The following is a 23325-nucleotide window of genomic DNA, read 5'->3' as shown; positions in this document are numbered from 1 at the left end:
ATTATTTCCCGCAGTGTGAGTTCATAAAAGCTGCATTACATTTATCCAAAGTGACTTCAGTGCATCAAAATATACATTTGATCAGTTTGTGTGTTTGCTGGAAATGAACACATGATGTTGGCATTGCCATGCTCAATCAGAACCCTCATGTGTAATACTTCACAAAATAAAAACATGTCAAACAATATTTCATGTCAACTACAACATGTCAAACATGTTATGTTTTAATTTGAACTCGTCTGCTTTAATGATCTTTGCATCAGAGTCGCTCATCTCTAATAAACGCTCTTTACTGAGGTGAGGGGCACGGGCGCGCTTAGGGTTGGGGTTGCTGCGGGACTCCAAATAAACACAGTGTATGAATGTTACAAGACTTTTCCATCTTCAGACGACCTCAGAGATCTGTGAGAATAGATTCATGTGAACTCCAGCAGAATGAGTCACACCATTCACACAATCACTCCGATTCAATGACTCATCTAATGAATCAATGAATGTTCAAGTCAACAGCCAGTTCAGATGAGTGTGTGATGTGGTCATATATTTTTCAGCAGTAATTGAATTCTCTACACACACACACACACACACACCTGCTTTCCATCGACCAGTTGCAGCTGTTTTCCCAGCAGGGCTCCTGGCGGAGCAGCATCAGGGGACCCATCAGTTCCTGCATCACTGGCCTCACTTGCTCACCGTCTACTAGCAAATCATTGACAGTGTGTTAGTGTGTATGCATGTGTGTCACATTTTTGTCCTCACAAATAGAGTGACACATGCCAAAATTGATTTCTGTGGTCCTCACTGGATGCTCAAACCTCCTCAACCAAAGATTAAGTCTGTATAATGTTATTTAGCATGTTGTTGTTTTCACTATTCTGTTTTTAAATATATAATGTATGTGTACCGAAACAAAAACATATGTGATATTCTACTGTATTTCACTGCACTGGTGTATAGTCAATATAGAGCACAAGTAACACAATTTTTACCTTGTTACTCTTTATACTGCTGCACTTCATCTTCTCACCAGTAGATGGGGACACAGTCATGCTCGTACTGCATGAAACTCTTGTTTCTCAGATGCCAGAGTTTAAGAAATTAAAGAAAGGTAGTGAAAGACAGCAGAGATGACAGACTCCAATATTTACATGTACAGAGTCATCAGAGTGAGGTGAAATGCACAAAATAATCTATTACCCTTCATGCACTGCTCTGATTAGACAGAATTGTGTGAGAAAAGAGTTCATGGTGGTTCAATAGCTCAGACAGTTTCCTCTCCAACTCCACTGACACATCACATCACTGCTGAAGAGAATCAATTTACTGTCAGAGAATCACATCACACTACTGGAGAGAATCACATCACTACTGGAGAGAATCACATCACTACTGGAGAGAATCAATTTACTGTCAGAGAATCACATCACACTACTGGAGAGAATCACATCACTACTGGAGAGAATCACATCACTGCTGAAGAGAATCAATTTACTGTCAGAGAATCACATCACACTACTGGAGAGAATCACATCACTACTGGAGAGAATCACATCACTGCTGAAGAGAATCAATTTACTGTCAGAGAATCACATCACACTACTGGAGAGAATCACATCACTACTGGAGAGAATCACATCACTGCTGAAGAGAATCAATTTACTGTCAGAGAATCACATCACACTACTGGAGAGAATCACATCACTACTGGAGAGAATCACATCACTGCTGAAGAGAATCAATTTACTGTCAGAGAATCACATCACACTACTGGAGAGAATCACATCACTACTGGAGAGAATCACATCACTGCTGAAGAGAATCAATTTACTGTCAGAGAATCACATCACACTACTGGAGAGAATCACATCACTACTGGAGAGAATCACATCACTGCTGAAGAGAATCAATTTACTGTCAGAGAATCACATCACACTACTGGAGAGAATCACATCACTACTGGAGAGAATCACATCACTGCTGAAGAGAATCAATTTACTGTCAGAGAATCACATCACACTACTGGAGAGAATCACATCACTACTGGAGAGAATCACATCACTGCTGAAGAGAATCAATTTACTGTCAGAGAATCACATCACACTACTGGAGAGAATCACATCACTACTGGAGAGAATCAATTTACTGTCAGAGAATCACATCACACTACTGGAGAGAATCACATCACTACTGGAGAGAATCACATCACTACTGGAGAGAATCAATTTACTGTCAGAGAATCACATCACACTACTGGAGAGAATCACATCACTACTGGAGAGAATCAATTTACTGTCAGAGAATCACATCACACTACTGGAGAGAATCACATCACTACTGGAGAGAATCACATCACTACTGGAGAGAATCACATCACTACTGGAGAGAATCACATCACTACTGGAGAGAATCAATTTACTGTCAGAGAATCACATCACACTACTGGAGAGAATCACATCACTACTGGAGAGAATCAATTTACTGTCAGAGAATCACATCACACTACTGGAGAGAATCACATCACTACTGGAGAGAATCACATCACTACTGGAGAGAATCAATTTACTGTCAGAGAATCACATCACACTACTGGAGAGAATCACATCACTACTGGAGAGAATCACATCACTACTGGAGAGAATCAATTTACTGTCAGAGAATCACATCACTACTGGAGAGAATCACATCACTACTGGAGAGAATCAATTTACTGTCAGAGAATCACATCACTACTGGAGAGAATCACATCACTGCTGAAGAGAATCAATTTACTGTCAGAGAATCACATCACTACTGGAGAGAATCACATCACTCCTGGAGAGAATCAATTTACTGTCAGAGAATCACATCACTACTGGAGAGAATCACATCACTACTGGAGAGAATCAATTTACTGTCAGAGAATCACATCACACTACTGGAGAGAATCACATCACTACTGGAGAGAATCAATTTACTGTCAGAGAATCACATCACACTACTGGAGAGAATCACATCACTGCTGAAGAGAATCAATTTACTGTCAGAGAATCACATCACACTACTGGAGAGAATCACATCACTACTGGAGAGAATCAATTTACTGTCAGAGAATCACATCAATTTACTGGAGAGAATCACATCACACTGCTGGAGAGAATCACATCACTACTGGAGAGAATCAATTTACTGTCAGAGAATCACATCACACTACTGGAGAGAATCACATCACTACTGGAGAGAATCAATTTACTGGAGAGAATCACATCACTACTGGAGAGAATCACATCACACTACTGGAGAGAATCACATCACTACTGGAGAGAATCACATCAATTTACTGTCAGAGAATCACATCACACTACTGGAGAGAATCACATCACTACTGGAGAGAATCACATCAATTTACTGTCAGAGAATCACATCACTACTGGAGAGAATCACATCACACTACTGGAGAGAATCACATCACTACTGGAGAGAATCACATCAAACGCTCCTCTGAATCAAGTATGTTCACATCTGTTCATCCTGTCATTGAACTCATTATTACAATGTCTTCTCACACAGGAGGAGCTTGAGCATTGACAGGCACTTACTTCCTGATGACCTTTGCCCCTCACTCATCCCCTCATGTGACAGCCAATATGGTGGATCGCTCGCTGTTCCTTATTTACTTTTTAGGTTTGTTGTAAAACTCATTTCAGTGAATCATACAGCCAACCAATCACAACACAATTAATTTAGAAAAGGAACAACAGTGCCCGCACACTTAATCTGATGACTTGGTACCGGATATATTTTCCCATTAATTTTCTCCATACAGATATCATAAAATCCTTCATAAAAGAGTTGCAAGACTCACAAACTTTGATTTGGACCAAAAAAGTATTTGAAAATCATTTTAAAAAGTCTCGAGTAAGATTCCATCGATTTGTAAAAAAAATTTCATCTCCTTTTCTCCCAATGTTGGAATGCCCAATTCCCATTACCACGAGGACCCATTAGGTCCTCAATCCGGGTGGCTGAGGACGAGCAATCCACGCATCTTATCACGTGACTCATTGTGCATGACACCGTTCCAGTTAAAATATCCTATAGTTACTGTACATTATCACATTGAGAATAAATTAGTTAAAAACTGATAAATGTGTCTTTCGGAGGCTTTATATGGAGTTATGATGAACATAAGATGCATTTCAAACTGTTCTGAGACCAGTGCAGACAGACAGCACACTGGAGGTTAAGTCATGCACTAAATAGGGAGCAAGGGAGCATCCTATAGCTCTCCTATAACTGTTCTGAGACCAGTGCAGACAGACAGCACACTGGAGGTTAAGTCATGCACTAAATAGGGAGCAAGGGAGCATCCTATAGCTCTCCTATAACTGTTCTGAGACCAGTGCAGACAGACAGCACACTGGAGGTTAAGTCATGCACTAAATAGGGAGCAAGGGAGCATCCTATAGCTCTCCTATAACTGTTCTGAGACCAGTGCAGACAGACAGCACACTGGAGGTTAAGTCATGCACTAAATAGGGAGCAAGGGAGCATCCTATAGCTCTCTATGCAGTTAAGTGCGTTCACTCCTAAAGTCTGATCAAAAGTTCAGTTTCAGGCTGCAGATGATGTTTGGATCACTCAACATGTTTGACACACATGGGACGATGATCATCAGTTCATAGATTCAACATTTATAATGGATCATTTTATTTGAACATGATTGACAGTGATTGGATGATGCTGGATGTTACTTTCAATCTGAATAAATTATGATAATGATGTAACGTCTGTAACATGAATAATCAACACTTCTGCAAACATCATAAACTCTCTGATTTTCTATTATTTAAAATGTCACAGCTTAGTCCCGCTGTCCACATATGAGGACATTTTTAGGAAAAGTATTTGCTTGTTTATTAGGTGTTACTAGTAACAAATCAAAAAGGGAAACGCACACATCAGTCACACACGGGTCTCAGGATGATGTTTCATTATGATTTCTAAACAAATGTATTTTTTTATAAATAAAATGGTTTTTACATGTAACTTTACTCTTATTATTCTCTCTAGTGACGGAAAGTCTGATTCATTTCTGCAAACAGATTCTTTCAGTTCAATGAACCAGATAAAATCAGAACATTGTAACAGTTCAAGCCGTTCTTGTTCTGACCCCAACACGACTGCAACTATTACAAGCGATTTAATCTAAAAGAATGATTTATTCACACATTAATAATACTCTCAACTTAATACAAAGTAAAAACAATCTGATAATGTTTTTTGGCTTTAGTAGGACTACAATAATAAAAGATTTCTTTAAAATATCACACTAATTATTTTTCCTCACACAGTATAAATGCGTCTTTATATGACCATCTGCAGCTACATTTTTATATTTTAGGACGGGGTCTTTCACAAGATCATCATATTCAAAACCTCTGAAAACCCCCGATCTAAACAATCTCAGTGATTCTATTTCAGACTGCAATCATGATAATCTAGTGAACTCAGAATGAATCTCAATTACACTTCACCAGTAATAGTGTTGCACGATCCCATCATCATGTTTATTTGTGGGTGGGGTTATACACACGCGCGCGCGCGCACACACATGCACACGCACTCAAACACATGCACACGCACGCAAACACCTGCGTGCAAACACATGCACACGCACTCAAACACATGCACACGCACGCAAACACCTGCGTGCAAACACATGCACTCAAACACATGCACGCGCGCAAACGAACGCACGCACGCACACACGTGCACGCAAACACATGCACGCGCACACACACAGATATCACAAAGTGCTTGTTTTTGGGTTGTGAAATAATCAGGGCAAAGATCATATTTTATCTCTATCAACTGGAAGATTTATTCATTAACATTCATGTGTGTGACCTAAACAGAAATTAATGAAGTATTTAATGAAACATGATGCTGAAATCATAATTTGGTCACAGTAAATCAGAACCGCGTCTCTCACACATTCATAAATATCAGAGCACTTAAAATAAACTATAAATTAAAACTCCGAAGTAAATGTAAATAGTTTCAGCACATGCACTGCTGCACATCGAGTCTTTGAGATGCGACACAAACAGGATGTATACGGTGTTGAACGCATCACAGTGCGGCTCGGTCACGTGACATTCTTTAAATATCGATGCTGATCTGAGCGTACCGGTACTGCAGTGATGAGGGGTTCCGCAGCAGAACGACACCACGCTGCTCCCGCGGCTGCTGAAGGAGTGTGTGTAACAGTCCAGACACGCTGATGAACGCCAGCGCCTCGCCGCTGCCCGCCGCCAGAGAGAAATCACCCTGCTGCACCCAGCCCAGCGTCACACGACTGCAGTGAGACAGCACGCTCGGCAGCGGCGGCGGCCACACCCCCCGAACAAGTGATGAACGGATCACAGAAGGTGGGGGGTCAGAGTCTTTAGGGGTGGAGTCTTTATTTTTAGGGGCGGGGCTGGCTTTGCACTTGCGCAGGTCTTTCAGGTGGTCTTTGTGTCGGGGCTCCTGTGGGCCGCTGCTGCGTCCATCTTTGAGCAGCACCTGGAGGTCAGAGGTCGTGGGAACGCACACCATGGCGTGCAGCGCTGGCTGTCCTTTACTCAACAAACGCAGACGCACCCACACCAGACTGCGCCCCCATTCCTGCCGCAACGCCGCAGCCGTCACATGGGTCAGAGGCAGAGGAGAGTTCCTGTGTGACGCTCGCTGACCGCGAGGGGGGCGACACCACGATGACAGCTGCCGCAAAACCTTCACGCTCCTGCAAACACAGTCAGCGTCTCATTAACACACAGTACGAGTCTGCACATGCTCAGAACATCTATCAAACATCTCTATCCACAGTTCCCAAATCAGTCAGTGTGTTCCTCATGAATATTATAATGAGACGTATAGAAAGAAAGTTTCCCACAGCAGCTCGGCGCCTTATAGAAAAAAGCTACTTGGACTATAAACTGAAACATGTGATCATGTCTGACCTCAGAACAGTGAAGTCTGGCGGTTCAGTTCTGCAGCTGCTCGCGGGCTCTTCGTTCAGCTTCAGTAGCTCCTCCCACTCCTCTGCCAGCTGTTGCCAGGGGCAAATGAATGGTGCCAGGCACCCGTGTTTGATGTAGTTGGTGCGTTTTGACGGAGGGCGTCTGAAATATTCAGGAACATGTACATTTATCACCACGGAGACGATTGATACACTCAAGGACATAAAATGAATTCTTTTTGAAAGTGTAACAGAACTGAAATGATTATTAAAGTGTGTCACCTTTTAAACTTTTCTAGAAGCTCTGCCTCCTGTTCTGATTGGAAGAGCGTGCCTGCAGGGCAGTCTGGGTAATCGTGCGGGAAGTGCGGCTCGCCTTTAAACTGCGAGTGTTTGAGACTCATGTGAAGACCACCGACACGCACGCCACGATACACCTACAACACACAATCAGTCAGCGCTCATCTGGACACGCTACAGCCGTGTTTAAGTGATGAACTGAAAAATCAACATGTTAAAGAGTGAACAGATTTAAAGAACGTCATTATCTGTGCGTCAATTTAACTGAACATCTCATGAACTGTATTTTAGGACACTGGAGGAGTATTGAGACACATGATGAACATCATGATCAGTCTGTCGTCTGTACCAGAGGCACCCAGAATGCCATTCCCCATCCCTTGGGCAAAAGCAGATCCCAGCCGCAGCCCCAGTGCAGACGCTCCACGCCACGCATGCGACCCGCGTGATGAACCAACAGCACCGGCACACGAGACTGAGCAGCAGCAGACAGACTCGAACCTGGAACCAACAGCTCGCTCCTCATCCTGTTCAGCTCCTGACACACACACACACACATTTCTACACTATAACATACATTTATTAAACACACCAATTAAAAATATTGACTACTTCTCCTTCCATCCGTACATACTGCTTTGAACATTTGGGGAATTGTGTGTGCGTGAGTGGCCAAGTGAGTGCGCAATTGATAGTGCACGAGTGCCCGAGTGAGAGTGGCCGAGTGAGAGTGGCCGAGTGAGAGTGGCCGAGTGAGCATGCGCTAGTGGCCGAGTGAGCATGCGCTAGTGGCCGAGTGAGAGTGTCCGAGTGAGTGCGCTAGTGGCCGACTGAGAGTGCCCGATTGAGAGTGGCCGACTGAGAGTGCCCGATTGAGAGTGGCCGACTGAGAGTGGCCGACTGAGAGTGGCCGACTGAGAGTGGCCGACTGAGAGTGGCCGACTGAGAGTGGCCGACTGAGAGTGGCCGAGTGAGTGCGCTAGTGCCCGAGTGGCCGAGAGTGGCCGAGTGAGAGTGCCCGAGTGGCCGAGTGAGAGTGCCCGAGTGGCCGAGTGAGAGTGCCCGAGTGGGAGTGCCCGAGTGGCTGAGTGCGCTAGTGCCCGAGTGAGAGTGCCCAAGTGAGTGCGCTAGTGGCCGAGTGAGAGTGCCCGAGTGAGTGCGCTAGTGCCCGAGTGAGAGTGCCCGAGTGAGTGCGCTAGTGGCCGAGTGAGAGTGCCCGAGTGGCCCCGAGTGAGTGCGCTAGTGCCCGATTGAGAGTGCCCGAGTGAGTGCGCTAGTGGCCGAGTGAGAGTGCCCGAGTGGCCGAGTGAGTGCGCTAGTGGCCGAGTCAGAATGCCCGAGTGAGTGCGCTAGTGGCCGAGTGAGAGTGCCCGAGTGAGTGCGCTAGTGCCCGAGTGAGAGTGCCCAAGTGAGTGCGCTAGTGGCCGAGTGGCCGAGTGAGTGCGCTAGTGCCCGAGTGGCCGAGTGAGTGCGCTAGTGCCCGAGTGAGTGCGCTAGTGGCCGAGTGAGTGCGCTAGTGGCCGAGTGAGAGTGCCCAAGTGAGTGCGCTAGTGGCCGAGTGCCCGAGTGAGTGCGCTAGTGGCCGAGTGAGAGTGCCCGAGTGAGAGTGCCCGAGTGAGAGTGCCCGAGTGAGTGCGCTAGTGGCTGAGTGAGAGTGCCCGAGTGGCCGAGTGAGAGTGGCTGAGTGAGTGCGCTAGTGCCCGAGTGAGAGTGCCCAAGTGAGTGCGCTAGTGGCCGAGTGAGAGTGCCCGAGTGGCCCCGAGTGAGTGCGCTAGTGCCCGATTGAGAGTGCCCAAGTGAATGCGCTAGTGGCCGAGTGAGAGTGCCCGAGTGGCCGAGTGAGTGCGCTAGTGGCCGAGTGAGAATGCCCGAGTGAGTGCGCTAGTGCCCGAATGAGAGTGCCCAAGTGAGTGCGCTAGTGGCCGAGTGGCCGAGTGAGTGCGCTAGTGCCCGAGTGGCCGAGTGAGTGCGCTAGTGCCCGAGTGAGTGCGCTAGTGGCCGAGTGAGTGCGCTAGTGGCCGAGTGAGAGTGCCCAAGTGAGTGCGCTAGTGGCCGAGTGGCCGAGTGAGTGCGCTAGTGCCCGAGTGAGTGCGCTAGTGGCCGAGTGAGAGTGCCCGAGTGGCCGAGTGAGAGTGCCCGAGTGGCCGAGTGAGAGTGCCCGAGTGGCCGAGTGAGAGTGCCCGAGTGGCCGAGTGAGTGCGCTAGTGCCCGAGTGAGAGTGCCCGAGTGAGAGTGCCCGAGTGAGAGTGCCCGAGTGAGAGTGCCCAAGTGAGTGCGCTAGTGGCTGAGTGAGAGTGCCCGAGTGGCCGAGTGAGAGTGCCCGAGTGGCCGAGTGAGAGTGGCTGAGTGAGTGCGCTAGTGCCCGAGTGAGAGTGCCCAAGTGAGTGCGCTAGTGGCCGAGTGAGAGTGCCCGAGTGGCCCCGAGTGAGTGCGCTAGTGCCCGATTGAGAGTGCCCAAGTGAATGCGCTAGTGGCCGAGTGAGAGTGCCCGAGTGGCCGAGTGAGTGCGCTAGTGGCCGAGTGAGAATGCCCGAGTGAGTGCGCTAGTGCCCGAGTGAGAGTGCCCGAGTGAGTGCGCTAGTGGCCGAGTGAGAATGCCCGAGTGAGTGCGCTAGTGCCCGAGTGAGTGCGCTAGTGCCCGAGTGAGTGCGCTAGTGGCCGAGTGAGTGCGCTAGTGGCCGAGTGAGTGCGCTAGTGGCCGAGTGAGAGTGCCCAAGTGAGTGCGCTAGTGGCCCAGTGGCCGAGTGAGTGCGCTAGTGCCCGAGTGAGTGCGCTAGTGGCCGAGTGAGAGTGCCCGAGTGGCCGAGTGAGAGTGCCCGAGTGGCCGAGTGAGAGTGCCCGAGTGAGAGTGCCCAAGTGAGTGCGCCCGAGTGGCCGAGTGAGAGTGGCTGAGTGAGTGCGCTAGTGCCCGAGTGAGAGTGCCCAAGTGAGTGCGCTAGTGGCCGAGTGAGAGTGCCCGAGTGGCTGAGAGAGTGCGCTAGTGCCCGAGTGAGAGTGCCCGAGTGAGAGTGCCCGAGTGAGAGTGCCCGAGTGAGTGCGCTAGTGGCCGAGTGAGAGTGCCCGAGTGGCTGAGTGAGTGCGCTAGTGCCCGAGTGGCCGAGTGAGAGTGCCCGAGTGGCCGAGTGAGTGCGCTAGTGCCCGAGTGGGAGTGCCCGAGTGAGTGCGCTAGTGGCTGAGTGAGTGTGCGAGTGACCGAGTGAGAGTGGCCGAGTGAGAGCGCCCGAGTGAGAGCGCCCGAGTGGCCGAATGAGCGAGTGTGAGCCGCTCTTCAGATCTTCTGAAGAGTCACAGTTATTTTATGAATCGGTCACAATGTATCTCAGCTGCACAAATAGAATGTCAAGACACAAAGACTGTTTATCACATGTGAAAGGTTCATTGAGTGCACCACAGAGAAGAGGCGGTTCAGTTTAAAAACAAGTAGCAGTCCAATGAACCACAGGAGAAAATGAACGATGAGACCCTGAAAGACAACAGAGTCGGTGTGTGCGTGTGTTTACCTGCTCTGACATGCGGTTGTGCGTCACATTATCTCGGACAGACGCATCCCACACCGCACTCTCACTGCAGTCAGCTGCAACTCCTCTGAGAATCAAATCCCTCACACGACGATCATCTAACACACACACACACACACACACACACACACACGAATAAGCTGCAGGCAAACACTGATTACACAGTGAAATATAGAATGCATTGATGCAGTGAGACAGGCAGCTGAGAGACAGACAGATCTCTGATCAGACTCTGCCAGGATTTGAACCCGGTTCATCTGCATGGAGACGCAGCGGCTCCCAGAGCTCAGAGTCAAATAAACACACACACCTCCAGCTGCACACATCTGTGTGTGTGTGTTGATTCACATGTACCTGTACTCTGCTGCAGGTCAGAGGTGATTTTACCACGTTTCTGAGGTAAAGTGAGTCTGGGGTCGTCTACAGTCAGTCCCAACACACAACCTGCCGAGAGCTCTGCTGTTGAACACACACCTGCAACACACTCCACACAATATAATGTGCCGTATATATCTGTAATATCACGTGCTGTATATATCTCTAACGTTGCGTGCCGTATATATATATATATCTAATGTGACGTGCCGTATATATCTGTAATGTCGCGTGCCGTATATATCTCTAATGTCGCGTGCCGTATATATCTGTAATGTATATATCTAATGTTGCGTGCCGTATATATCTGTAATGTATATATCTGCCATATATATCTGTAATGTATATATCTGTAATGTCGCGTGCCATATATATATCTGTAATGTCACGTGCCGTATATATATCTGTAATGTATATATCTGTAATGTATATATCTGTAATGTCACGTGCCGTATATATCTGTAATGTATATATCTGCCGTATATATCTGTAATGTCACGTGCCGTATATATCTGTAATGTATATATCTGCCGTATATATCTGTAATGTATATATCTAATGTCGCGTGCCGTATATATCTGTAATGTATATATCTGCCATATATATCTGCAATGTATATATCTGTAATGTCGCGTGCCATATATATATCTGTAATGTCACATGCCGTATATATATCTATAATGTATATATCTGCCGTATATATCTGTAATGTATATATCTGTAATGTCACGTGCCGTATATATCTGTAATGTATATATCTGCCGTATATATCTGTAATGTCACGTGCCGTATATATCTGTAATGTATATATCTGCCGTATATATCTGTAATGTTGCGTGCTGTATATATCTGTAATATATATATCTGCCGTATATATCTGTAATGTTGCGTGCTGTATATATCTGTAATGTATATATCTGCCGTATATATCTGTAATGTCACGTGCCGTATATATCGGCCGTATATATCTGTATATATCTGCCGTATATATATCTGTAATGTATATATCTGTAATGTCACATGCCGTATATATCTGTAATGTATATATCTGTAATGTATATATCTGTAATGTCACGTGCCGTATATATCTGTAATGTATATATCTGCCGTATATATCTGGAATGTCACGTGCCGTATATATCTGTAATATATATCTGCCGTATATATCTGTAATGTCACGTGCCATATATATCTGTAATGTATATATCTGCCGTATATATCTGTAATGTCGCGTGCCGTATATCTGTAATGTATATATCTGCCGTATATATCTGTAATGTCACGTGCCGTATATATCTAATGTCACGTGCTGTATATATCTGTAATGTTGCGTGCCGTATATATCTGTAATGTTGCGTGCTGTATATATCTGTAATGTATATATCTGCCGTATATATCTGTAATGTATATATCTGTAATGTCACGTGCCGTATATATCGGCCGTATATATCTGTATATATCTGCCATATATATATCTGTAATGTCACATGCCGTATATATCTGTAATGTATATATCTGTAATGTCACGTGCCGTATATATCTGTAATGTATATATCTGCCGTATATATCTGTAATATATATCTGCCGTATATATCTGTAATGTCACGTGCCGTATATATCTAATGTCACGTGCTGTATATATCTGTAATGTCACGTGCCGTATATATCTAATGTCACGTGCCGTATATATCTGTAATGTTGCGTGCCGTATATATCTAATGTCACGTGCCGTATATATCTGTAATGTTGCGTGCCGTATATATCTAATGTCACGTGCCGTATATATCTGTAATGTCACGTGCCGTATATATCTGTAATGTATATATCTGCCGTATATATCTGTAATGTATATATCTAATGTCGCGTGCCGTATATATCTGTAATGTATATATCTGCCATATATATCTGCAATGTATATATCTGTAATGTCGCGTGCCATATATATATCTGTAATGTCACGTGCCGTATATATATATCTATAATGTATATATCTGCCGTATATATCTGTAATGTATATATCTGTAATGTCACGTGCCGTATATATCTGTAATGTATATATCTGCCGTATATATCTGTAATGTCACGTGCGTGATATATCTGTAATGTATATATCTGCCGTATATATCTGTAATGTTGCGTGCTGTATATATCTGTAATATATATATCTGCCGTATATATCTGTAATGTTGCGTGCTGTATATATCTGTAATGTATATATCTGCCGTATATATTTGTAATGTCACGTGCCGTATATATCGGCCGTATATATCTGTATATATCTGCCGTATATATATCTGTAATGTCACATGCCGTATATATCTGTAATGTATATATCTGTAATGTCACGTGCCGTATATATCTGTAATGTATATATCTGCCGTATATATCTGGAATGTCACGTGCCGTATATATCTGTAATATATATCTGCCGTATATATCTGTAATGTCACGTGCCGTATATATCTGTAATGTATATATCTGCCGTATATATCTGTAATGTCACGTGCCATATATATCTGTAATGTATATATCTGCCGTATATATCTGTAATGTCGCGTGCCGTATATCTGTAATGTATATATCTGCCGTATATATCTGTAATGTCACGTGCCGTATATATCTAATGTCACGTGCTGTATATATCTGTAATGTTGCGTGCCGTATATATCTGTAATGTATATATCTGCCGTATATATCTGTAATGTATATATCTGCCGTATATATCTGTAATGTTGCGTGCTGTATATATCTGTAATGTATATATCTGCCGTATATATCTGTAATGTATATATCTGTAATGTCACGTGCCGTATATATCGGCCGTATATATCTGTATATATCTGCCATATATATATATATCTGTAATGTATATATCTGTAATGTCACATGCCGTATATATCTGTAATGTATATATCTGCCGTATATATCTGTAATATATATCTGCCGTATATATCTGTAATGTCACGTGCCGTATATATCTGTAATGTATATATCTGCCGTATATATCTGTAATGTCGCGTGCCGTATATCTGTAATGTATATATCTGCCATATATATCTGTAATGTCACGTGCCGTATATATCTAATGTCACGTGCTGTATATATCTGTAATGTCACGTGCCGTATATATCTAATGTCACGTGCCGTATATATCTGTAATGTTGCGTGCCGTATATATCTAATGTCACGTGCCGTATATATCTGTAATGTTGCGTGCCGTATACATCTAATGTCACGTGCCGTATATATCTGTAATGTTGCGTGCCGTATATATCTAATGTCACGTGCCGTATATATCTGTAATGTTGCGTGCCGTATATATCTAATGTCACGTGCCGTATATATCTGTAATGTCACGTGCCGTATATATCTAATGTCACGTGCTGTATATATCTGTAATGTTGCGTGCCGTATATATCTGTAATGTTGCGTGCTGTATATATCTGTAATGTATATATCTGCCGTATATATCTGTAATGTTGCGTGCTGTATATATCTGTAATGTATATATCTGCCGTATATATCTGTAATGTATATATCTGTAATGTCACGTGCCGTATATATCGGCCGTATATATCTGTATATATCTGCCATATATATATATCTGTAATGTATATATCTGTAATGTCACATGCCGTATATATCTGTAATGTATATATCTGTAATGTCACGTGCCGTATATATCTGTAATGTATATATCTGCAGTATATATCTGTAATATATATCTGCCATATATATCTGTAATGTCACGTGCCGTATATATCTGTAATGTATATATCTGCCGTATATATCTGTAATGTCGCGTGCCGTATATCTGTAATGTATATATCTGCCGTATATATCTGTAATGTCACGTGCCGTATATATCTAATGTCACATGCTGTATATATCTGTAATGTCACGTGCCGTATATATCTAATGTCACGTGCCGTATATATCTGTAATGTTGCGTGCCGTATATATCTAATGTCACGTGCCGTATATATCTGTAATGTTAGCGTGCGTATACATCTAATGTCACGTGTCGTATATATCTGTAATGTTAGCGTGCGTATATATCTAATGTCACGTGCCGTATATATCTGTAATGTTGCGTGCCGTATATATCTAATGTCACGTGCCGTATATATCTGTAATGTCACGTGCCGTATATATCTAATGTCACGTGCTGTATATATCTGTAATGTCACGTGCCGTATATATCTAATGTCACGTGCCGTATATATCTGTAATGTTGCGTGCCGTATATATCTAATGTCACGTGCTGTATATATCTGTAATGTCGCGTGCCGTATATATCTGTAATGTTGCGTGCCGTATATATCTGTAATGTATATATCTGCCGTATATATCTGTAATGTCGCGTGCCGTATACAGTATATCTAATGTCACGTGCCGTATATATCTGTAATATCCGTGCTGTATCTCACGCACGCACGCTCACACACACCCCCCTCCACCCCTCGTCACACACACGCAGTCTCACACGCACACCACGTCTCACACACACACCCCCACCCCGTCACAAACACTCACACACACACACCCCCCCTCCGTCACACACACCCACTCAGTCACATATCCCCGTCACTCTCGCACACACCCCCCGTCACTCTCGTGCACGCACTCTCACACACACCCAGTCACACACACGTGCCCGCCCGCTCTCTCTCTCGCGCACACACACACGTCTTCACCTCTCAGAAGATTGAATATTTCGGCCTGTTGTCGATGGAGGTTCATGAGTCTCTGATCTCGACTGTGATTGGTCCACCAGAAACTCTGCGGCTCGAGCGACTCTTGATCCTGCAGAAATAGAGTCAGTCATCAGCAGGTGAATGTCTGACACAAGCATGAGTGTGATGTCATCACTGATCTCTCACCTCATTGGCTGGCTGAAGTGTGTCTGTGAGCACTCTGTGGGCCAGAGGACCGATCAAACGATAGCGCAAGATCTCCATGGTGAGGTCACTGAACACGAAATAACATCACAGAAGAGCTTGATGTTAGCGTTAGCACTGACAAATAACTATAACACAAACCAGACATGCAGTTACACAACCCATCCACACTGTAAACCAGAAATCACAAACACACATTCACGACACACAGTTGAGTGCACAAGTCACCCCTGCGGTCTCAGTAATGCAGTCTGATGGAATGTTGGGGAGATAACGACACATATTTGCTACTAATTGTTTGTAATAGATTATTCTGATGTATTCATGTTTTTATTTGAGTATTGGCAAGTATCATGTAAACATCTCAGATTATTCCTCATATACTGATTATTGCAATAATCTGAGTATTGATGTACATGTATGTACGCATGTTTGATTCCCTCAAGTCATGTTAAAATCATATAATGTGGGGAAGAAGTCAACGCAGGGAAACCAAACGTGCAGAATCTGAGGAATTTTCTAAAGGAATATTCGGGGTTCAACACAACTTCAGTTCAATCGATGGCATTTGTGTCATGATGTTGATTAGCACAGAAACATTTCGACATGTTCCTCCTTTTCTTTAAATGTGTGTTCCAGTGAGACACTTCCAATGGAAGTCAATGGGGTTTAATCTGTAAACATTCAAATACTGTTTCACAAGTATAGACACAAGACATAAACAATATGTGCGTTAACATGATTACAGTTTACTGTTGTTACATTGCCATGACAACGGGGCTGTAAAACTACATATAACTTCACACAGATGTGATTATTAAGTGATTTAATGACAGTAAAATCATGTTAACACACATATAGTTTATGTCTTGTGACTTTTAAAACAGTATTTTAATGTATATAGATTAAACCCCATTGACTTGCATTATAAGTGTCTCACTGGAACACACATTTGATTCATTTAATTTAAATAAACAAGGGATGCGATGTTTATTGTTTGTAGTAATCAGGATTATGCAACAAAGTGAATGAGTGTGTGAGAGAGTGAGTGAGAGAGTGCGAGAGAGAGTGCGAGAGAGAGTGCGAGAGCGTGTCATGTGATGTGTGTTTGAGCACCTGATGGTCACGCTGGTCTCACTGGAGTTCCAGCTCACAGGCGTCCCGGCAGGTTGTGTCACGTCACCCAAGAGCTTTTTAGAGGGACGCTCAATGTCACCATCATCATCTCTCTTCCTCTTCCTCCCTGCAGACACCTCCTCAACGAGATGAGATTCCTTATAGTTGGACACAACCTGAAAACACTGACACACTAACTGCAGCTCTGAGAGCACATCCTGACACACACACACACACACACACACACACACACACACACACACACACACACGTTTAAATAAAGTTAGTTAAACTGTCGACATGTTTGAAGTGAACACAATGTGTTAGTGTGTGTTGCCATCTTAAATGTTTAACCTGTTTAAGGGCCGGATGGATCCAGATCCACAGCTGTCTGTGTGTCGTGTCAGGGGCCCGGGGCCTCCACAGGAAGTCAGCAGAACCCAAAGAGCCGTGAGGAAACTGATCTGCTCTGTACAGATGAACGTTTCCCTGACGCGCACCAGAGAGACACGACGCTGCTGCAAACGTAGGACCTACAACACACACACACACACACACACACACACACACCAACAACACACGCGCACACACACACGCACGTTAAGAGACAACAACAACAACTGAATGTGTCCAGTGAAGTACACAAACACGTGTATCTACTTAAAAACAAACATTTTATACACATAAAATATTCTGTTTTTTTAGACTAAGCACCTAAAATGAATAAAAACACAAAGAAACCTAGAACTTATCCAAATGATTTATTTCAATTATTCGATTTAAAGTATGGTGGTCACGATAATCTCACTTGTACACACACACACACCTGTATGTTTGCTGGTCATTCGAGCGAGCGCTCTCAGAATGTGTTCTTCAGAACCCTGAAGCTCCAGACAGCAGAAATATGACAAATCCTGAAACACACACACACACACACACACACACACACACACACACACACACACACTCAGAGTTGGGTGTAATCCAATTACAAAGTAATTAGTTACTGTAATTGTATTACTTTAGTCAATAAAGAAGTGTAATCCATTACATTTTAAATTCTTGTAATCAGATTACATTATATGTTATGCTTTTTTATAATATATTATTTATGTACAATACATCAATTCCGGGTGTCTGGGTATCTCAGCGAGTATTGACGCTGACTATCACACCTGGAGTCGTGAGTTTGAATCCAGGGTGAGCTGAGTGACTCCAGCCAGGTCTCTTTAGCAACCAAATGATACTGCGTTACCTGCAGCAATGCGTGCGTGTTACCTGCAGCAATGCGTGCGTGTTACCTGCAGCAATGCGTGCGTGTTACCTGCAGCAATGCGTGCGTGTTACCTGCAGCAATGCGTGCGTGTTACCTGCAGCAATGCGTGCGTGTTACCTGCAGCAATGCGTGCGTGTTACCTGCAGCAATGCGTGCGTGTTCATGGCTCTGTAACTGGCTCTAAAGGTCTTTGCGGTGCTTGTGTGTGGCAGACAGTACTTCCATCTCTTCAGCATGTGGAAGCGTTTGACGTGCCAGATGTGGGTCTCCAGCCACTTATTCTTCCTCTGTCTGCGATTAAACTCCAGCAGCAGGTTGCCATGACGACGGCGAGCTCGACGACTCTTGTTTTTGGGCTGCTGCTGCTTCTCTTTCTGTGTTGCTTGTTGACTGCGTGCAGTCTGAACACAGTCACACACACACACAGTCACACACACTGAAGTTGCAGATACATCTTTAAGTCCTACTGCACTCACACTGTTAGATGATGATGTAACTGTTCCAGCAGCAGGACTCATCATCATCATCATCATCATCATCAAACCTCTCGTATCACGACTGCAATTATTCACTCAACATCTGATTACAAACGTTTAAGACGAGACAATCACGTTTCTGAAGGGACGTCCCGATTCCATTTTTTCGAGACAGAGTACTGCTACTTCCTGGATGAACATAAATATGCCGTTTGGAGGAGTATCTTATGGGTAAACATTTAAAACGCACAACATCAAAGAGAGACTTTGATGCTATGAAATATCCTGGATTTTAGTCCATTTATTTATTTCGGTTGTATTTCTTTTGTGATCAACGTTTGTAATTTTCCCTTCGAGAAGGAAAACGAGTAACAATAGTGAATGTTTCACACTAGTTAACTAGTTGATCATGTGACTAAATGATTGACATTACGCTCATGTACTATGAACCGCACGTGTGATGATCAGAATGTGTTTTCAGTAGCCTCCCTCAGAAGGGTGCAGCACATGCAGACAGCACATAGTTTGAGGATAAGCACACTAGCATATAACGCCACATTTGAATGTTTACGCATGACATTAGTACGTCAGACATTATCAGTGTTTGGTGCAAAAGAGAGTATCCAACCCGATTCCGAAACCAGTACCAGAATCGGGACGTCCCTACATTTGAATATCAATCTGCAGCGTTTTACAGCTGAAGTGTCATTTCTGCATCACCAATCATCATCTCACTAACATCCCCAAACTCACACTAATGTTGCCAACAAACAGATCACATTCTGGCACAGAAACACTTCTCTAATAAAAGTTAGTACCAGTCTCTGAGCGCCCTCTCGCAGACGGATCGGCAGTCTCTTGCTGGTGTGACTCATGGCTCGTCTGCGCATGTGTTTGGGCAGCGCATTGAACACGTGACAGCTGCCGGCGGGTTTACTGACGGCCTTCAACATGGCGTTCAGTTCAGCAGCACGCGCTCGTGCGAAGTGACACGCTGCAGAAAACAAGAACTTAATGATGATTAATAACCCGTGAGACGTTCTTCAGTGGAACACAGAGGCAGACAGATTGGCAGAATGTTCAAGCTGTTCTTTTCCATACAATGAAAGTCAATGGAAAAACATTAAACAAGATGTAAGACGCGACTCATCTTTCCTTTGGCTAAAGCTCTAAAACTCATAACATGGATTAAACATGGATCGGTCACATCTCATGTTCACCACATGACCAGATTTTAACACTTATGATTATTTTATGTGATTATTAGTCCTTTTAAGAGCTTGACAGTCTCTGGTCACCATAAGCTTCTTTGTGTCAAATAGAGGACGTCAAAATATATAATTTTGTGCTCAGTCATACGTGTTTGGAACATCATGAGGATGAATAAATGATGACAGAATTGTTCATTTTGGTTGATCGATCACCTGTGATGTATTTGGGCAGATCTTGGCTGTAACTTTGACCTCCAGTCTGATGACCTCTGACCCAGCCGCCTGCCTGTGACCCCTGACCTCTCCCAGCAGTGCGACCTGCAGAAGAACCCCATTAGCTACAGAGATCAATAATGTCATTCATATCCAGCACTTATATGTGATCAATAATCACCGATAATCACCTGTGTTACTGTAAACAACATTTCTCGGCTGATTTTTCATCTTTTTCTCTCTCATTCGGTCTTTTGCTCCAGTCATCTGAAACACAAACAGACATTAATAAATCAAATCTCTCTCTCATCAGTCTGTTCTCTGGAAGACATTTAATAAATCCTTCATAAAAGAGTTGCAAGTCATGAATCAAAGCAACCAGCCCCGAGATCAAACATCAAACTTTGATTTGGAGCAAAAAAGTGTTTTACAATCGGACGTAAAGACTCAGACTGTACACTTCCCGTCTTTCATGAGGGAATGAACTACAATCCCATGATGCATTGCCAATGATGTCATTGAATACAGAACTATGGGAATGTATAAACTGGTGATTATAACTGACGTTTATTGCCAAATATTCCAACATGTACAAATATAACAGTAGTTTAATAGCGACTCATGACATCATTCACATCCGTTGCGGGTGTTTCGTTGGCCACAGTTCTCCGATCAGTGGATTTGTGTCTGTTGCATTATGGATAATGTGGTTGTTTACATGAATTCTGCTATCAAACATGATTTTTAAACAATGATGTTGAAATAACAGAGACAGATGACCTCAACGATGAACCTCGTAGCTCACGGTAGATCTGTCTTTAAAGATTTATAAGTTATCAATGAAAATCAATTAGTCTATGGGATAAATGTATGTGATTATCTTTCTACAATGAAGCGATTTATCAAAACAAATGTGATTTTTAGTAAATGTATTAAAAAAAGATGTCAGAAATGAGTTCCAAAAGTGTAAATACATTCGATCTGAATCTTGTGGAACGGCCGAGCAGTGCTATACAAAGTGTAAGACTTCCTCTGTGTGCAGGGCTTGGACAGGGCTCGGACAGGGCTCGGACAGGGAGAAATACAGCAACACGTGAGCACAAACAATCACCTGAAGATGATGTGGGACAGTTGCTCCATTACTCCGCTAATGGGACGTTTCCACTGGAGCGAAGGGTAGCGAGCCTTTTTAATTCATTCCTATGCGAATTGAGCGTCACGTTCGCAAGGTGCATTGTGGGATTGACAGCGGCAGAGCAAGCTGTTCCCCATCATTGTGAACGGCTTTCATCTGCACCATCCACATGTGACAAAACAACACTGAGAACACTTAAAATATTATATTTACCCTCTCGTCAAAGCATGAAATTACACGAGTAAAGCATTACTATAATCTGTAATATCACACCACGATATTCATAATTAAATGTACTGATACAATAACACAGTTGAGAACACTTTACAATAAGGTTATTTGTTAACAATTATACTTTTACAGCATTTATTAATCCTAGTAAATGTTCATTTCAACATACTAAGAGATAATAAAAATGAAAAGTTGACAATGAACAATTCAATTTTATTAAAAGATATTGACAGATTAATAAATACTGTACAAATATATGAATTGTTTGATCATGATACCCAATACATTAATTATCGAATTGAACCTTATTGTAAAGTTAACACGATTTAATCTACATTTAGGCTTTTGTGTCAAATTACTGCATCAATTAATGTAATAGTGTAACAAATATTCACAAAAATATCTTCAAATACACGTTGATAAAACACATGTTTTAACTGGATTGAGCAACAGCTCCGGGTCTCAATGTGAGATGATATTATCCAAAATAACCCTTAAAGAAACTTAAATAACGCGTATGAAAATAATCCAGTAACTCATTTATCTGCGCCGGAAGTAAGTGTGCCCATAGCGGCAGAACGCGGAAGTGACCGAGTCCATTCCAGACAATATTCACAACACTGGATATTATTTCCCTTATTTATCAACCAAATCAACTCCAGGACCTGAACTGGGCATGTTAAATAATATAAATATCTCAAATGTGCATTGAGACTCGCTGAAGTACAGGATAAACTATACACAAACTCATAATGCATCATTTACAGAATAAACTGCAGCGGATGTCCTTCACACAACACATACAGCACTTACCATGAGTATAGATCAATAACTTCGATATATTGAATCAGATTAATCGATTTAATCCGTTTGGGTAAGAAGTTTCATGCAGCTCGCGCACTGTCAGTAAACACATGTGCGCGCTCGGCACTCATTTCCGGTGATAAAGCCTCATGGGAAATGTAGTCTTATCAAGATATGTTACTTTTCTCAGCGCTGCACAGGATGAACCAATCACACAGGCGAATTTAAATGTCTGTCAGAAGGTCCGAATCCAAATTATTTATAGACGTTTTTGTGTGCGGGATCCCCAATAACTGTCACAGTTCATCAAAACCTCATGAGAAACCTCTATTAAAAATAAACATAAAGTTTAAGATCATGTAATTCATGAAGAGCAGCTTATCACAAACACATTGTGTTAACTAGGATGATCTAGAATATAAAGTGTTCTTATAACAGATAAGTTTAATAAGTGCTGGAGAGCCCAACGGTCAAGGGATGTATGAAGCCCCGCCTTACAGTTAAAAGAGCCAATCACCTTTCAGATACAGACATCACCTGTCAATCAAGTCGTAAACGCAACATTCCACATTTATGACAAATTTTAATGAACCAAGAACATTTTATATATGCTCACGATTGGCAGATTTAATTCATTTACTTACTAAATGTGGATGTAAATGTAGCATCAGCACAATACAGGCCCCTGCACACTTCATACGAGATCGAAGAAGGGTTAGGTGACGTCATTTACAACAAAACCATCCAAAACAAAAGTGTTTTTGCGGTCGTTTTGGTGGTTCGTAAC

The 23325-nt window shown here is 43.1% G+C and overlaps 1 protein-coding gene across 2 annotated transcripts; it reads right to left on the bottom strand.

Moving 5' to 3' along the window:
- Window positions 1-5810: 5810 nt before the first annotated feature.
- Window positions 5811-22668, bottom strand: pop1 (POP1 homolog, ribonuclease P/MRP subunit). 2 transcript variants are annotated; one of them, XM_052144080.1, is made up of 16 exons: window positions 22548-22668; window positions 20560-20635; window positions 20369-20473; window positions 19763-19938; window positions 18609-18869; window positions 18019-18106; window positions 17547-17725; window positions 17193-17410; window positions 16059-16146; window positions 15873-15981; window positions 11155-11274; window positions 10783-10898; window positions 7632-7820; window positions 7265-7419; window positions 6984-7145; window positions 5811-6766 (listed from the first exon to the last, which is right to left on the bottom strand). In XM_052144080.1, the coding sequence occupies exons 1-16, from the start codon at window positions 22548-22550 to the stop codon at window positions 6142-6144; spliced, it is 2670 nt and encodes an 889-aa protein (XP_052000040.1). In that variant the 5' UTR covers window positions 22551-22668; the 3' UTR covers window positions 5811-6141. The 2 variants fall into 2 exon arrangements, with proteins under 2 accessions (XP_052000040.1, XP_052000041.1); XM_052144081.1 differs by lacking the exon at window positions 22548-22668 and adding an exon at window positions 21480-21638.
- Between the last annotated feature and the right edge of the window lie 657 nt (window positions 22669-23325).

Source organism: Xyrauchen texanus, chromosome 15 (assembly GCF_025860055.1).
Source record: "Xyrauchen texanus isolate HMW12.3.18 chromosome 15, RBS_HiC_50CHRs, whole genome shotgun sequence".
Lineage (NCBI taxonomy): Eukaryota > Metazoa > Chordata > Actinopteri > Cypriniformes > Catostomidae > Xyrauchen > Xyrauchen texanus.
The sequence above is the reverse complement of the archived record's forward strand: the minus strand, read 5'-3'. Positions and strand labels throughout refer to the sequence as shown.